This window comes from Sorghum bicolor, chromosome 8, assembly GCF_000003195.3.
Source record: "Sorghum bicolor cultivar BTx623 chromosome 8, Sorghum_bicolor_NCBIv3, whole genome shotgun sequence".
Classification (NCBI taxonomy): Eukaryota; Viridiplantae; Streptophyta; class Magnoliopsida; order Poales; family Poaceae; genus Sorghum; species Sorghum bicolor.
The window spans coordinates 17,824,705-17,840,102 of record NC_012877.2 but is presented as its reverse complement, the minus strand read 5'-3'; the positions used below and the strand labels follow the sequence as shown (position 1 = coordinate 17,840,102).

Below are 15,398 nucleotides of genomic sequence, written 5' to 3'. Positions count from 1 at the left end.
GGGGTAGAGATCACTCTCTGGATTTGTTAGCACGCAGCTGAACAAACGGGTTCTGTATTTCAATTATCAAAGTCTTAGATTACAATGAGTCTTAGGGGGTATTTATACTAGCAACAGCCCTGCTAGATAGGTATGAAAACGAAATAGAGTTTCTGAGGGAAGACAATGTGAAAGGTCCCCTCGAAATGGATTCACGAAGTGGCTTCGCGTGACTGTTGGCCTCCAGAGCAGTTTCCAATAAACTGACAATAACTTTTTATTGGGAAGTCCAAATGATGAACCGTTTCTTGGGTGTGAAACTAGACTCAAAGGGCTTTCCAGCAATGTATGCCAACCAGCACGAAACTTTGTAGATTGGTACAGTTTTACTTGGCAAGTTGTACCAACATTCTGTCACGACAGACTGTTGACCTTCTGAGCAGTCTGTACTAATTCCGGCCTGCAGGCAATATGGAGTATCCAAACTGGTCGCCACTAGATTCATTGGAAAGTAGACTCGTCAAGATTTCCAACAAGTGCTCATGGACCTTCATAGCTTTTGTGAGTAAAAAGTTATGAAGATTCTTTGCACTGGTCCGTTTTTGACTTCCACTGGTCCGTTTTTGACTTCTTCTGGAACTTGCACTGGTCCGTTCTTCATGGTCCGATTCTTCCTTCTCTTCTTCTATATACCTGAGTACAATCAAGGTACAACACTTAGGTAGTATATAATTATCATTAATGTTAAAATGAATCTCACAAAGTAGCACGTGGACCTCTTGTTGTAGCTTCTTTGCACGACTACGTGTGATCGGTCCATCGATGACTTGAGCTGGTGTAGCTTGACTTGGAACTTGTGACATCTTGCTTGGTGGCGTGGTCATATCAACTCCTAAGGAAGAGAAGGGTTTGTACCGTCTATTCTTCAGCTACACAACTGGCAAGCGAATCAACCGTTCCAGCACCAACCGCACCAATCGCTATGGCCAAGACACTTCGTGACTACTCCACTCCCACTGTTGCCAACGTGCCGACTGGGCCCGCTGTCAATATGGGGAATGGAAGCTTCGAAATCCACACTAGTCTCATTTCTATGGTGCAGGCAAGCTAATTCTGTGGCCTGCCAAGCGAGGATGCCAACGCCCACCTTTAGAACTTCCTTGAGCTGTGCGACACCATCGTCATCAAGGACGTCATGCAGAACTGCATCAGGCTCCGTCTGTTTCCCTTTTCCCTCGCTGGAAAGGCGAAACAAAGGTTTATCAAAACAAGGAAGCTGTTGACACATGGGAAAAGTGCTCCACAACATTCCTCGCCAAGTTCTTCCCCATGAGCAGGACCAACGCTCTGAGGGGGAAGATCTCTAACTTCCAGCAGTCTTCACTTGAGTCCATACCCGAAGCATGGGAGAGGCTCCAGGAGTACATCCGGACCTGTCCTCATCATAGAATGGAAGACTGGCTTGTGCTCCCGAACTTCTACGAAGGCCTCACGGCCATGTCAAAGGGGCACGTAGATGCCGCAACTGGAGGTGCATTCCTTTATCTCACCATTAATGAAGCTACTGCCCTCATCGAGAAGATGGTGGGAAATCAAAGCTGGGGAGAAGGAAGGAAAACACAAAAAGGCTCGCAATCTGTGAAGGAGGCAGATGTGCTTGCCGCAAAAATAGACCTGCTGCTGCAAAGGATGCACGGACAAGTTGCAAATCCCAATATGGGCACCGTCCAAGCAGTGAACTCACACACATCGTGTGAAGTTTGTGGTGATGATGTCCAATCGGGGAACAATTGCCCCGGAACCCAAAAAGAAGTAGCATATGTCAATAATGGGTTTCGGCCACTAAAGGGTCGAGATGGTGGACTAGAGGGGGTGAATAGTCCTTTCTAAAAAATATTACGCCGGCTAACCGAAACAAATGTGGAATTAAAACTATCAGTCTAGCCAAGACTACACCCCTCTATCTAAGTTAACTAGCACCTTGAAAAGATCCTAAACAAGCAAGCAAGGTGCTAACTTAGCAAGAGCTCACCTAACCAATTCTAGGAGCAAGGTCTCACAAACCTATGCCACTAGTACTTTGCAAGACCGGGGAGCTCCTACACAACTAGTAAGTGAAAGCACAAAGCTCCTAAGCTCACTAGCAAAGCTCAAAAACAAGGCAACCAATGCCAAATTAGAGAGCACAAGATACTTAGCTACACAAACTAAGCAAAGTGACTAACAAGGTAACACAAACCAAATTAGTCACGCAAGGGAACTACTTCTAGCTACACAAGCAAGAAGGTGACTAGCAAGCTACACAAGCTAACTAATTAAAAGAGCAACTACACAAGCACAAGTATATGAATGTAAGTACAAGCTTGTGTTAGGGACTTGCAAACCAATGGGAAGAACAATGTTGACACGATGATTTTCTCTCGAGGTTCACTTGGTTGCCACCAAGCTACGTCCCCGTTGAGATAAGCTCCAAGGTTGCCGCCGGTCCTCTTGCTAGTGGTGACCCGCAAGTCACACTCTCCCACATGGAGTGCTTACCACACGCTCTAGCACTTGACCTGGCCGGACCACTTGTCGCTCTTCACGTCTCGCTCAACTAGAGTTGCTCTTCGCGATCCCCACGGGGTGAGCACCGTACCCCTCACAATGTCTTCTCCAGAGCACCGCACAATCTCCTTGCGTGCTTCGATGGAGTCGCAAGTCACCAAGCCCTCTAGGAGGTGGCAACATCCAAGAGTAACAAGCACCACCGGCTTGCAACATGAACACCTAGTGCCACTCGATGCAATCTCTCAATGCAACGCACTAGAATCACTCACTCGCTATTGATTCGCCCTCTTGCAAGTACAAGTGAGTTAGAGGCTTTCCTAGCACTCCCCAAGCATGGACACTAAGTCCCAAGGGTGCTCAGCACTGGCCAAGGCCGGCCACCACTTCTATTTATTTAGCCCCAAGGGCTAAACTAGTCGTTGCCGCTTCACTGGGCAAAACTCGTGGGCACCAGACGCGCTGCAGGGAGCCACCGGACGCTCAACCCCAGCGTCCGGTGCTCAGGCGTCAGCCACGTGTCACTAGCCATTTGAACTCGACCGTTGCATCCAACAGCTACTGCGCACGCGTGCCTGCACGGCACCACCGGATGCTCTACTGCGTCACACCGGACGCGTCCGGTGCACACCAGACCCGTGCGTAGAGAGCTCCGCAAACTCGCAGGGTCACCGGACGCGAGCCACCGGACGCACCCTGAGCGTCCGGTGCTCTCCAGTCAAAAACACTCACTGACGGCACGCACCGCCGGATGCGCGAACAGTGTCCTGTCCACGTCCGGTGCTCGCGTCCGGTGTGCACTCTACGCCTATGCCAGCGCTTGACAGTGCACCAGACTCTCTAGTCCAACGTCCGGTGCTACCAACACCAGCGTTCAGTGAGTGTTTCTTGGTGAGAAACACTCTCACAACTTGTCCAAATTTCCCACCGGCGCAATAGAAAATATACACTTAATTTTCTCAAAAGCGCCGAATCCCGACCCTAGGAACTCCACCTCCTTTGTAAATGTGCTAACATCACCAAGTGTACACCACCATGTGCATGTGTGTTAGCATTTCACAAACATTTTCTCAAAGGAGTTAGCCTCTCAACTTGCCACGCCACTCGATCCTAACACGTATGCAAAGTTAGATCGCTCAAGTGGCACTAGATGACCGATATGCAAACAAGTTTGCCCCTCTTGATAGTATGGCCATCTATCCTAAATCCGGTCATAAACTTCGCTACACACCTATGACCGGTGAAATGGAAAATCCCTAGGTTATACCTTTGCCTTGCACTTTCCATTCCATCTCCTCCAATGTTGATGCAACACATGCACCAACCAATCACCAAATGAAATGATCAACTTCATATCATCACGTGACCGTATTGGTTCATCGATCTTGACCTCACTTGCTCTTCACCGTTGCCTTGGTCCATCGACGCCAAGTCTTTCTCAAGCTTCACCGTCACATGCAGTCCCTTGCTTCAAAGCCTCTGACTTGCCCTTCACTCTTGCAACCGGTACATCGAGCCAAGCCTCATCTTGATCTTCTCCACCTTAGTCACATGACTCCATGTCATGTCTCACATGCAATGAGCTCCTTTATCATCACATAATCACCTGTGGACTAATCTCCTGTGCATCTCACATAAACACTATTAGTCCACCTAAGTTGTCACTCAATTACCAAAACCAAACAAGGACCTTTCAGCCACCACAGCAAGGTAACAACGGGTGGAACAATCAGCACCGCCCGCAGGGTAATTTCTTCAATCAGCCTTCCTTGAAAGATCTGGTCATAGGGCAAGCTAAAATCAACAAGAATCTGACCAAGAAGTTGTCCTACAATGACAATATCATTGAGGACATCAACGCCAAGCTTGAAACTCTTTGTTCATCTGTCAAAAGTCAGACGAGTTTCAACAAGATGATAGAAACACAGATAGCACAGATAGCTGCATCAATTCCAGTCACTGACACATAGAGGAACCCAAGGTAACCGGAAACCTCTACTGAGTTCGTCCATGCAAGCACAGAAGAATGAAGGAAGAAGAGTCTTGCCAACGGACTATAAATGTTGAGCCCTTGCCGAAGGCATTCGGTAGTTATCTAAAAAAACTATATATAATAAAAATAAATTTTGTGCTATTTGTGTCCCAATAAAGATATCTGAAGAGGGCCTACGACATCAAGCAAGCATGGGGGAGGTGTCCCTGCTCAGGTATTATGTCTTTTTAAAATTCTTTAAATTTCGTTTTAAATTCTTGTTTTATAGAAAATTTTTATTTTTAGTTCCCAAAAGTTTCGCTAGTTTTATTTTATTCAAAAATAAAGTTTCTCTGAAAATCTTATGAAAATTATTTTCTGGTAGTAAAGATTTCCCATTTCCAAATCTTATTTTTATATAATTTTTGAAAACCAAAAATATTTTGAATAAATATGTGGAAAATCAAAATCTGGAGTAAGATTTCGAACCAAGTCTTATCGTAACCAGAGAGACGTTTGGGGTGACCGTTGGAGCCAGCAGCCAAAAGGTCGGGCAGAGGCGGGCCTACCACTGGTGCGGGCTCACCAGGGTGCGGCCGCACCCTGCCCAAGGCCTGCTGGCCTTGGCCTTTGGGCAACGGCTAGTAGCCGTTGAGGGGGGCGCTCCCCCGCCTGCGATCAACTCTATAAATAGAGAGGATCCCGGGTGGAGCACCTCACCCCTCTCACACACATTTTTTTACTCTTCCCTTCTTCACTCTCTTGCTCTACTTTGCTTTATAGCCTACTCCACAAGCTTAGTGCAAGAAAATTCTGTCAAAAACCTCTTGCACACTTCCCTCTCCAAGCAAAAACACCATACACTTGTGCTAGCTCGTCCACCACAAACAGAATTTTTGGGCTTAGAAGGAGCCACTGCCAACGCGGGGAAGATCCACCAACCCCTGCAAGGAACGAGCAGCCGGCACATGGAGGAGAAGAGGAGGAGCCACACGGCCACGCCATTGACGAGGCTGACGCCCCCTTCATCGACTTGGAGAGCGAGCGGGAGATGCAGGCATACAACCTCATGAAGGAACACGAGTTCCTCCATTCATCGGCATTCGACCCCGCATTCTTGCACCAATTAGGTATGGATGTTGAGTTTGATACTATTTTTGAGCATCTTGGTTGGAGTAGAGTTGCCCCCGTTCATGAGCCTGGATCACGTCTTTTGACGATCCAAATTTTGGGCACTCTACAAATTGTCGATTATGGTATTACCTTTCGTTGCTTTGGAAGAGATTTCGGTATTTATTGGAAGGATCTTGCCAACCGTTTGGGTTTCCACGAGCGGTGCTCCATTGACTTAGGTTTCTCCCTCGGGGGTTACCAATGTCATGCTTTCTGGCATTTGATCTCTAGGCAACACGTCGTCGGAAAGTTTCAGGGGCATTCTGCCAACATCCATCACCCCACTCTGAGGCTTCTCCATAAGTGGATCGCTAGTTCGTTCTTTTCAAGAGATGATACGCATCTTACTTACAACATAGAGTTGAAGTTGCTTTATGCTGCGCTCAAAAAGATTAAGGTTGCACCTGTTGTTGATCTTGTTAATCATTGGTTGCATTCCATTAAGGCTTCAACTGCTATCATGTGCACATCTCTTATTACTCGCCTTGTTGCAAGTGTTGATCACCATGCTGCTAATACCATTATTTACATCACTATTCCTCACATCATGACTAATGAATCATATCTTTCGCATGCACATATGATTAAACGCGACGAAACAGGTAAAAAGATTTTATATTATTTTCCGGGATATACAAACGAGATCCAGTTACCTAACCCGGATCTCGCTCTGTATAATTCCCCATCACTCACCTTCACCCTCATTGAGAGGGAAGGAGGACGTAGGAGCTATGTTTCTCGCAGGAACTCACGGAGGAGGGAACAAGAAGAGCAGGCAGCACAAGCAGCAGGGGCAGCATAGGCAGCACAGCCAGCACCATCCGCACAGCTAACACAGCACACTCCACCACTAGCTATGCCAGGGATGGGATGGACCCTTGCTATACCTACACCCGATTTACCCCTAGGTATGGATATGGTATGGGATACGTTTCTCACCCCTACGAGGCTGGAGGTTCGAGCTAGCAGGCAGGAGGGTCGAGCTGGCAGGCGCACGGAGGCGCAGGCCCAAGCGAGCCAGAGGCATATGGGGCGGGGGGGTCTAGGCATCACGAGCCAGGACACTCCTTAGATTGCGAGGGAATGCCACCCCCTGTTCGCCCTCAGGTCACACTGGACGTCCTCAACACTCGCATGGGAGGACTGGAGCTCCAGAACAGGCAGATCCAAGGTACGTTGAATGCCCACATCTAGACTGCTACCCAATGGCATCAGCAGACCCAGCAAAGCTTCATCGACCTTGAGGATGCAAGCCGTCGCTGGCACAAGGTACAAATGGCCTACCTGCGATCCATGGGACATTTCCCTGGACCGCAGCAGTGAGATAGCTTGGGGGAGGACCCCCACAAGAGGTAACATGTATCTTACATTCTTGCACTTAATTTTAGTTCTTAATTTTAGTATTTAAATTTCAACAATTTTTCATCATCTTTCAAAAAATTCCACTCTCATGTGCGCTATGATACGTTAGTTTCTCTTCTATTGAAATGATGAATAGTTTCTTTGTCTATAATTCTCTAGTATCTAAGTTATAATTTAGTGTTCATCAAGATTTAAGTTTGTTGGCTAAAAATGTCTCATTCTGAGAACTCGAAATCTTGTGGGTTGCAAATGCATGATCCTTTTCTAAGTTGTTGCGAGACATGATATGGTATAAATAGATTTTGCTATGACTTTGTTCTAAGAGAAACTTGACATCTGGAGTTTTCTTTTCAAAAATTCAAAACAAAGAGTTCCTCAATGATTATGAAATACCTACCAAGGCCATATGACTTGCTTAGTAGTTTGTACACCTTTAGTCATATGCGGCTTGCGGCGCTTGAGTTGAGTCAAATCCCAGGTATCCTAAAGTGAGATTATGGTCATGCACCCATGATATGAGATTCACGCACCCACCAAATAAAGCCGACTCTCACACTAAGAAGTTGCGCACAACATGCACCCTTCCATCCACCAAAAAAATATGCCAACTCTTACCCTGAGAGTTGCACCTTAGCTTCCACCAAATAAGTATGCCAAACTCTCACCCTGAGGTTTGCGCATCCCCGTACACAATTTTACTCCTTACATCACCATCATGACATCTCTCCATTTTCCTCTTTGAGATCCCTTTGAAACATGTGGGCATCAGTTATCCATGAAAAAAAATGAAGGAAAAGCCAAAGGGCATGGACGGGAAAATCAAAATCCCCGTCAGAAAAAAAATATATATATGATCCATTTTTTTAGGGCCCATATGTTTACATTCTCTCATTCTCTTCCTCAAATAAAGAGAGTCATGATACAAGGAGTAACCAAAAATATTTAGATAGGACTACCACCAAAAATTCCACACACTTGCACATCTCAATCAAGGTGTATGACTTGTATCTCCTCATGGTCCGGGCTTTGACTTGGCAACATAAGTGTTGTAAGTATGCCCACCTTTATACCTTCCCAAAGCTCCATTCTCAGCCTTAGTGGTAGGTCTTAAAGGCAAACACAAATGCCTTTGGTGAGGATTTTATACACATTGAGCGATCGAGAGAATCATTCGAGGAACTTATTTATTTTGCAAAAATTCATAAAACCTTCGGATTAATGGTCTATCAAGGGATGAATGAATGGAGAGTCTGTTACAACCATTCTATCTTGCAACCACCCAAGAACTTGGAAAAGCTATAAGCCCCATGAGAAGTCAAGGTAAAGAGTGGATAGCATGCCAACTTATTTAAATTGCGAATGAATGCTTTGTTAGAGGTATGGTACTCTTGAATTATATCGGCATAGTAGCAACTCCTGATCAACAACCATACTTAATTATTTGCTCGAGACGAGCGAAGGTTAAGCTTGGGGGACTTGTTGACAGTCATTATAGACCAATCATAAACTGCCAACTTGATCCAAAAGGAGAAGAAGCAATCATATTATATACACACATGCATTTTATTACTAACAAGTTCCACTTGTACCATAGTGATTATATTTTTCAGGAATTATAGTGCAACAAGTGGAAATGTGCTATACCACGAAGAAAGCACAAAGTACCAAAAGACGTATTCAGAAATGCGTAAACCAAGAAAATAGAGAAAGGCCCGAACAACGCAGAACTGGGCCTGATCATAACCACGGGAGAGATCCAGGCCCAGAGCCAAACCGACCATGCGAAGGCGGGGGCCAGGGAGACCCACCCAGGGTGTGGCCGCACCCTGGTGCGGGCGCACCCCTGGAGGCGGTAAACCAGGTCCATCTTTCTCAGGCGGTTGCATGCCGCCATGCATAGGACGGTTTCACCTACTACCAAATTTAGATGCGATGAACCGTCCTAGTTCGAATATAAAAAGAGAGGCACTCCCCCCTTTTCAACACACACATCATTTGGAGTCAATTTACCTCACACCTCTCACTTGTATCTTTAGTCTAGATTAGTAGTAGAGCAAGGCAAGAGCTAGCAAGGAGAGCTTGTCTCCTTGGAAGAAAGGATCTTCTTGGTATGAATAATATTCAATCTTCTTCCATGAGCAAGTTCTATTTGTCTTTATATGATTATGCATATGAACTAGAGTATGGTTGTGTTCTTATCATGTTCATAGTATATGAACTAGTTCTTAGTTCTTGTGCTATGTTCTTGATATGTTCATCATTGTTCTTCATTTTTCATCAGATTAGTATGATTAGGATTAGAATTAGGAATGGGATGATGGTTCACTGTGCTATGATGGTTGCTCTTAGCCTAGCCTGTCACTCTGAAGGGGTGGGGCCATGGAAGTTAGGAGTTGTTTCCAATTACGTGAACACGGTGTTCAGGTATGTGGGAATGAGTGGATGTGCGGGTATCTTTTGGGTAGAGGGGTGGGTGGCAGGGTAGTGACAGCTCTGTCATCCGTTGCATTCCCCCATGATCAGGTATTCCGATAGGAGTTCTGTAAAGTCTCTATCGACTAGGTATCTAGCTGCGGGGATCTCCTGATGCATCACATTGTCCCGATCTTCACGACGTAGGATGAACACCGATAACTAGCTGAAGAAGAACCGGATAACTTGCTGCAAGCAACGATAACTAGTGCAACCTGGCAAATAAAACTCGAAGCCAACCACCATCTTTAACCAGCAACCTGAATCGAGGATTCGCCCAACCGCACTCTCAAGGAACCAACCAACATAGCATACAATCAATCAAGGAATACCTTGAAGGGAGTAGGAGCACAAATTGGGAGCGGATGAAGCCGCCGCCTATGTAATCCCGCGAGGAAATCATAAGAGCAAGGGGTAGAGATCACTCTCTGAATATTTGCTAGCACACAGCTAAACAAAAAGGGTTCTGTATTTCAATTATCAAAAGTCTCAGATTACAACGAGTCTTAGGGGGTATTAATACTAGCAACAGCCCTGCTAGATAGGTATGAAAACGAAATAGAGTTTCTGAGGCAAGGCAATGTGAAAGGTCCCCTCGAAATGGATTCTCGAAGTGGCTTCGTGTGACTGTTGGCCTCCAGAGCAGTTTCTAATAAACTGATCATAACTTTTTATTGGGAAGTCTAAATGATGAACCTTTTCTTGGGTGTGAAACTAAACTCAAAGGGCTTTCTAGCAATGTATGCCAACCAGCATGAAACATTATAGATTGGTACAGTTTTACTTAGCAAGTTGTACCAACATTCTGTCACGACAGACTGTTGACCTTCTGAGTAGTCTGTACTAATTCTGATCTGCAGGCAATATGGAGTATCCAAACTGGTCACCACTAGATTCATTGGAAAGTAGACTCGTCAAGCTTTCCCACAAGTGCTCATGGACCTTCATAGCTTTTGTGAGTAAAGTGTTATGAAAATTTCTTTGCACTAGTCCGTTTTTGACTTCTTCTGGAACTTGCACTGGTCCGTTCTTCATGGTCCGATTCATCATTCTCTTCTTCTATATACCTGAGTATAATCAAGGTACAACACTTAGGTTGTATATAATTCTCATTAATGTTAAAATGAATCTCACAAAGTAGCGCGTGGACCTCTTGTTGTAGCTTCTTTGCACGACTACGTGTAATCGGTCCATCGATGACTTGGGCTGGTGTCGGTGTAGGTGAAACTTGAGTGGGTGTAGCTTGACTTGGAGCTTGTGACATCTTGCTTGGTGGCGTGGTCATATCATCCTCCCCCCTTGGAAAGGAGTCGTCCTCGACTCTAAAGTGTCTTCACTTGTGAATGGTGAGAAAATCAGCAACATTGAAGGAGTTGCTCACGCCATAACTTGCAGGAAGATCAATCTTGTATGCATTGTCATTGATCTTCTCAAGAACATGAAATGGACCATCTCCTCATGGCAGCAATTTTGATTTGTGCTGCTGAGGAAAGCGATCCTTGCGCAAGTGTATCCACACCAAGTGCCCGGGTTCAAATAACACCTTCTTCCTATGTTTGTTCATACTTGCAGCCTTGCGTCCTGCCTTGAGTTCAATTGCTTCCTTGGTCTTCTCGTGTACCTTCTTGATGTATGCAGCACGCTTGGAGGCTTCCATATTGGTTCTTTCCTACAATGGAAGGGGCAACAAATCAATCGGAGCAATAGGTTTGAACCCATATACAATTTCAAAACGACACATATTAGTGGTAGAGTGTACTGCCCTGTTATATGTAAACTCCACATGTGGCAAGGATTCCTCCCAAACCTTTAGGTTCTTTTCCACCATAGTTCGTAGCAACATTGACAATGTGCGATTCACCACTTCAGTTTGTCCATCGGTTTGAGGTTGACAAGTGGTGGAGAACAAAAGCTTGGTTCTGAGCTTTGCCCATAATGTTTTCCAAAAATAGCTCACAAACTTGACATCACAATCAGATACAATGGTTCTAGGCATTCCATGCAGCCGCACAATTTCCCTAAAGAACAAATTAGCAATATGTGAAGCATCGTCGCTCTTGTTACAAAGAATAAAATGAGCCATCTTTGAAAATCTATCAACCACAACAAAAATTGAATCTTTTTCCTTTCTGAGTTCTAGGCAACCCCAAGACAAAATCCATGCTTATGTCTTCCCAAGGAGTTTTAGGAGTAGGTAAAGGAGTATATAAACCATGAGGGTTCAGTTTAGACTTAGATTTGTGACAGGTGACGCATCGGTCCACGAATCTGATGACATCTCTTCTCATCTTGGGCCAATAAAAATGATCTTCTAGCAGCTCATAGGTTTTCCTTTGTCCAAAATGGCCTATCAATCCTCCCCCCTGAGACTCCTGCAACAAAAACAATCTAACCGAAAAATTTGGAACACAGATTTTGTTAGCTCTAAACAAAAATCCATCATGTATATGATACTTTTCCCAACCTTTTCCATTTTTACAATGATTATATGGTTCTGAAAATTCAGGGTCATTACTGTACAGTTCTTCCAAACTTTCAAGTCCCAAAACCTTTACCTTAAGTTGGTTTAGCAACACACTCTTTTGTGACAGAGCATTAGCAACAACATTGTCCTTACCTTTCTTATATTTCACAATGTATGGAAATGTTTCGATGAACTCAACCCATTTGGCATGACAACGGTTCAGTTTTGCTTGTCCTTTCAAGAACTTCAAATCTTCATGATCAGAGTGAATAATAAATTCTTTTGGCCATAAGTAGTGCTGCCATGTTTCAAGCACACGCACCAAAGCATATAATTCTCTATCATACACAGAATAATTCAGTTGAGCTCCTCCTAGTTTTTCACTAAAATATGCTACAGGTTTTCCTTGTTGCATTAAAACTCCTCCTATCCCAATTCCACTAGCATCACATTCTAGTTCAAAAGTTTTAGTGAAATCAAGAAGAACAAGTACAGGTGCTTCAGTCAAACGTTTCTTTAATTCTTGAAATGCATTTTGTTGTGATTTTCCCCATTTAAAGTCAACACCTTTCTTTGTCAATTCATTCAAAGGAGCAGCGATGGTACTGAAATCTCTCACAAACCTCCTATAAAAACCAGCAAGGCCATGAAAACTTCTTACTTGACTTACATTTGTTGGAGTTGGCCAATCCTTGATGGCTTTCACCTTGCTTTCATCCACTTCTATGACATTTCTTGAAACAACAAAGGCAAGAAACACAACATGGTCTGTGCAAAAACTGTTCCTCAAATTAGCAAATAATTTCTCCTCTCTATGCTCTTCCAAGACTTGCCGAATATGATTCACATGTTCCTCAAAAGACTTGCTGTAAATTAAGATATCATCGAAGTAGAAAACAACAAATTTTCCAATGAAAGCTCTCAAGACATGGTTCATTAATTTTATGAAAGTACTAGGAGCATTAGTCAAACCAAAAGGCATAACTAACCATTCATACAGCCCAAATTTTGTTTTAAATGCAGTTTTCCATTCATCCCCTGTTTTCATTCTTATCTGATGGTATCCACTTCTCAAATCAGTTTTAGTGAATATGGTGGAACCACTTAATTCATCAAGGATGTCATCTAAATATGGGATAGGATGGCGATAGCGAACAGTGATGTTATTTATAGCTCTACAATCAACACACATTCTCTGTCGAGGAAAGCTAGTCGGCAGTCTACCTTGGGGTATACCCACGGTAGTAGTTTATCGGTAGACGGTGCGCAAGCTACGAACATGATGGTGACGCAAGACACGGACAAGGTTTTTATCCAGGTTCGGCCGCCGTGTGGGCGTAATACCTACGTCCTGCGTATGATTGTATTGCTGTGGATTGTGTTGAGTTGAGATGAGATGTCCTTAGGGGGTTCCTTGCCTCTCTTTATATAGTCCAGAGGGTAGGGTTACAGATCTGGAAACTAATCCTAGTCGGTTACAATTGCCATAGATAACATGATATCAATTCCTATTCTAACCGACTAGAATCTGGCTTGATCTCCACGTCTTGTTTCCTTGCGAGAGACTACGAGCAGTTGGATCAAGCCTCAGACTGTCTCGTGATGGGCCAAGCCTCCTGGCCCAAGTCTAGCCGTAAGGGTATAGGGGTTTATACCCCCACAGCTAGTCCCCGAGCTCCATGTATTATGATGCAACACGCCGTCTTGAGCTTCTTCGACCAGCAAGACTTGACATCTTTGACAACCAGGAAAGTCGCTCGAACAATTTGACCAATCTTGAAAACTGTTGACGGTCCTTAAGTACTAAATTTAACCATCCAATAAACATGGAAAAGGATCAATATGCACCAAATATCTAGAATTAGGGTTTTATCTGACAGAATTCCACGAGCTTTGGTGTTTATCTATTTCTGCAGGGGGTTATCAGAGAATATGGAGAGAAGGCCCACATGTCATGTTTACAATGAGGTAATTATGTGTCGCACAAATTTCCTCAATCTAGAAGAGTCCAGAAGCCACGGGAACGAACAAGAAGACGATCGGGCTCGGGGGCAGGGCGGCCGCCCACCACCCTTGGGCGCCCGCCCAAGGTTAGAGTCCAATCAGGACTCTCTTTCGGGACTACGCTCCACCGCCTTTGAGGATGAATCTAAACCATGGAATCAAGGTCGGTTTGATCCAACAGCCCAAATTCACTTGAAAGGACTATATAACCAAGGCCTCTCCACCCCTGGGGGAGATAAGAGAAGAGAAATCATTATCAGAGGTAGCCATCAAAGTTAGGGTTTAGAGCTTCACAGAGAATTAGAATTAGCTACTCCCTAATCCTTCAAGTTTAGAGGTTTGATTAGATAGCAATTAGAGAAGTAGAGCACTACGCTCTGGATTCGGATCTTCGGTAATAAAGATTGGTATTATTCATATCTTTCTCTAATACTTTGTTCTAATTACATTATGTCTTTATTTATTATGCTCTTAGTTTGCTCTAGTTATATATTTGATATAGTTATGATTGATAATGAGTTTATGTATAAGTTTGCAAAGCGCTTAGCTCTTGACGCGAGGGAGTTAAGTGGTAGATCACATGTGGGCGTGGTGCTTAGATGTTATTTACCTGCAAATGTATCCTATTGGCCGGGTCGTGTGGTAGTTCGTGATAGTGACAGCTTCATTGATTCTTATATAGTCCACCCTCCGTTGATAGGACAGGCAGAACTTGTATTGCGGAGTAAGTCTTGCGATGCTCTGAACTACTTTAGCAATGTTCCTTATACATAAATGAAGAGTCTTTTATGCTATATATGATCTTGTAGATAACTAGAGTAGATTGTGACTTAGTAGATAGTAGATAACTTAGAATCCATTCTCTAGCTAATCCGACGTCACCTACATATATGAGGAGTAGTCTATTTTCTAATCGATGTGTTATTTACCCTTGAACTTATAATTCATTATCATTATCTTTATGGTTTACTCCCTGCCAAAGTAAGTGACTGTGTGATGAGTTTCTCATTAGTAATCCTGTTCTTGCAAGTTTATCTCTAGTCTATGCCTTGATAGATTTTGTCCTTATTTTAATTTCATCCCTTTTGTTCTCTTAAGCAGAATTACAAATAACGATACCTGGAATACTTATCCTGGTGAAATGCTACAATGAGGTGTTTTATCTGTGCGCTTGCAGATAGAATAGATTATTTTCTAGAGAGCTTTTACATTTATAAATACCTTTGTACACTCTGGCACCATGCTGGGGATGACAACCTAGTATCCAAGTGGTGTTAGCTAGTGTCAACAAGCATTTCTGGCGCCGTTGCCGGGGACCAAAAGGGTAACACATAGGAACGGTAAGGAAAGTCAGGAAATCAGTCAAGGTTATTCATATAAAATATTAGACTAGACTATAGAGAAATAATTGCAAAAACAGCTACT

The 15,398-nt window shown here is 44.0% G+C and overlaps 1 protein-coding gene across 1 annotated transcript; it reads right to left on the bottom strand.

Annotated features, from left to right (window-relative positions):
* On the bottom strand, positions 1,129-13,161 carry LOC110437524. Its single transcript, XM_021465997.1, has 4 exons — positions 12,878-13,161; positions 12,640-12,718; positions 11,718-12,213; positions 1,129-1,217 (listed from the first exon to the last, which is right to left on the bottom strand). Exons 1-4 carry the CDS (start codon positions 13,159-13,161, stop codon positions 1,129-1,131), a joined length of 948 nt encoding a protein of 315 aa, XP_021321672.1.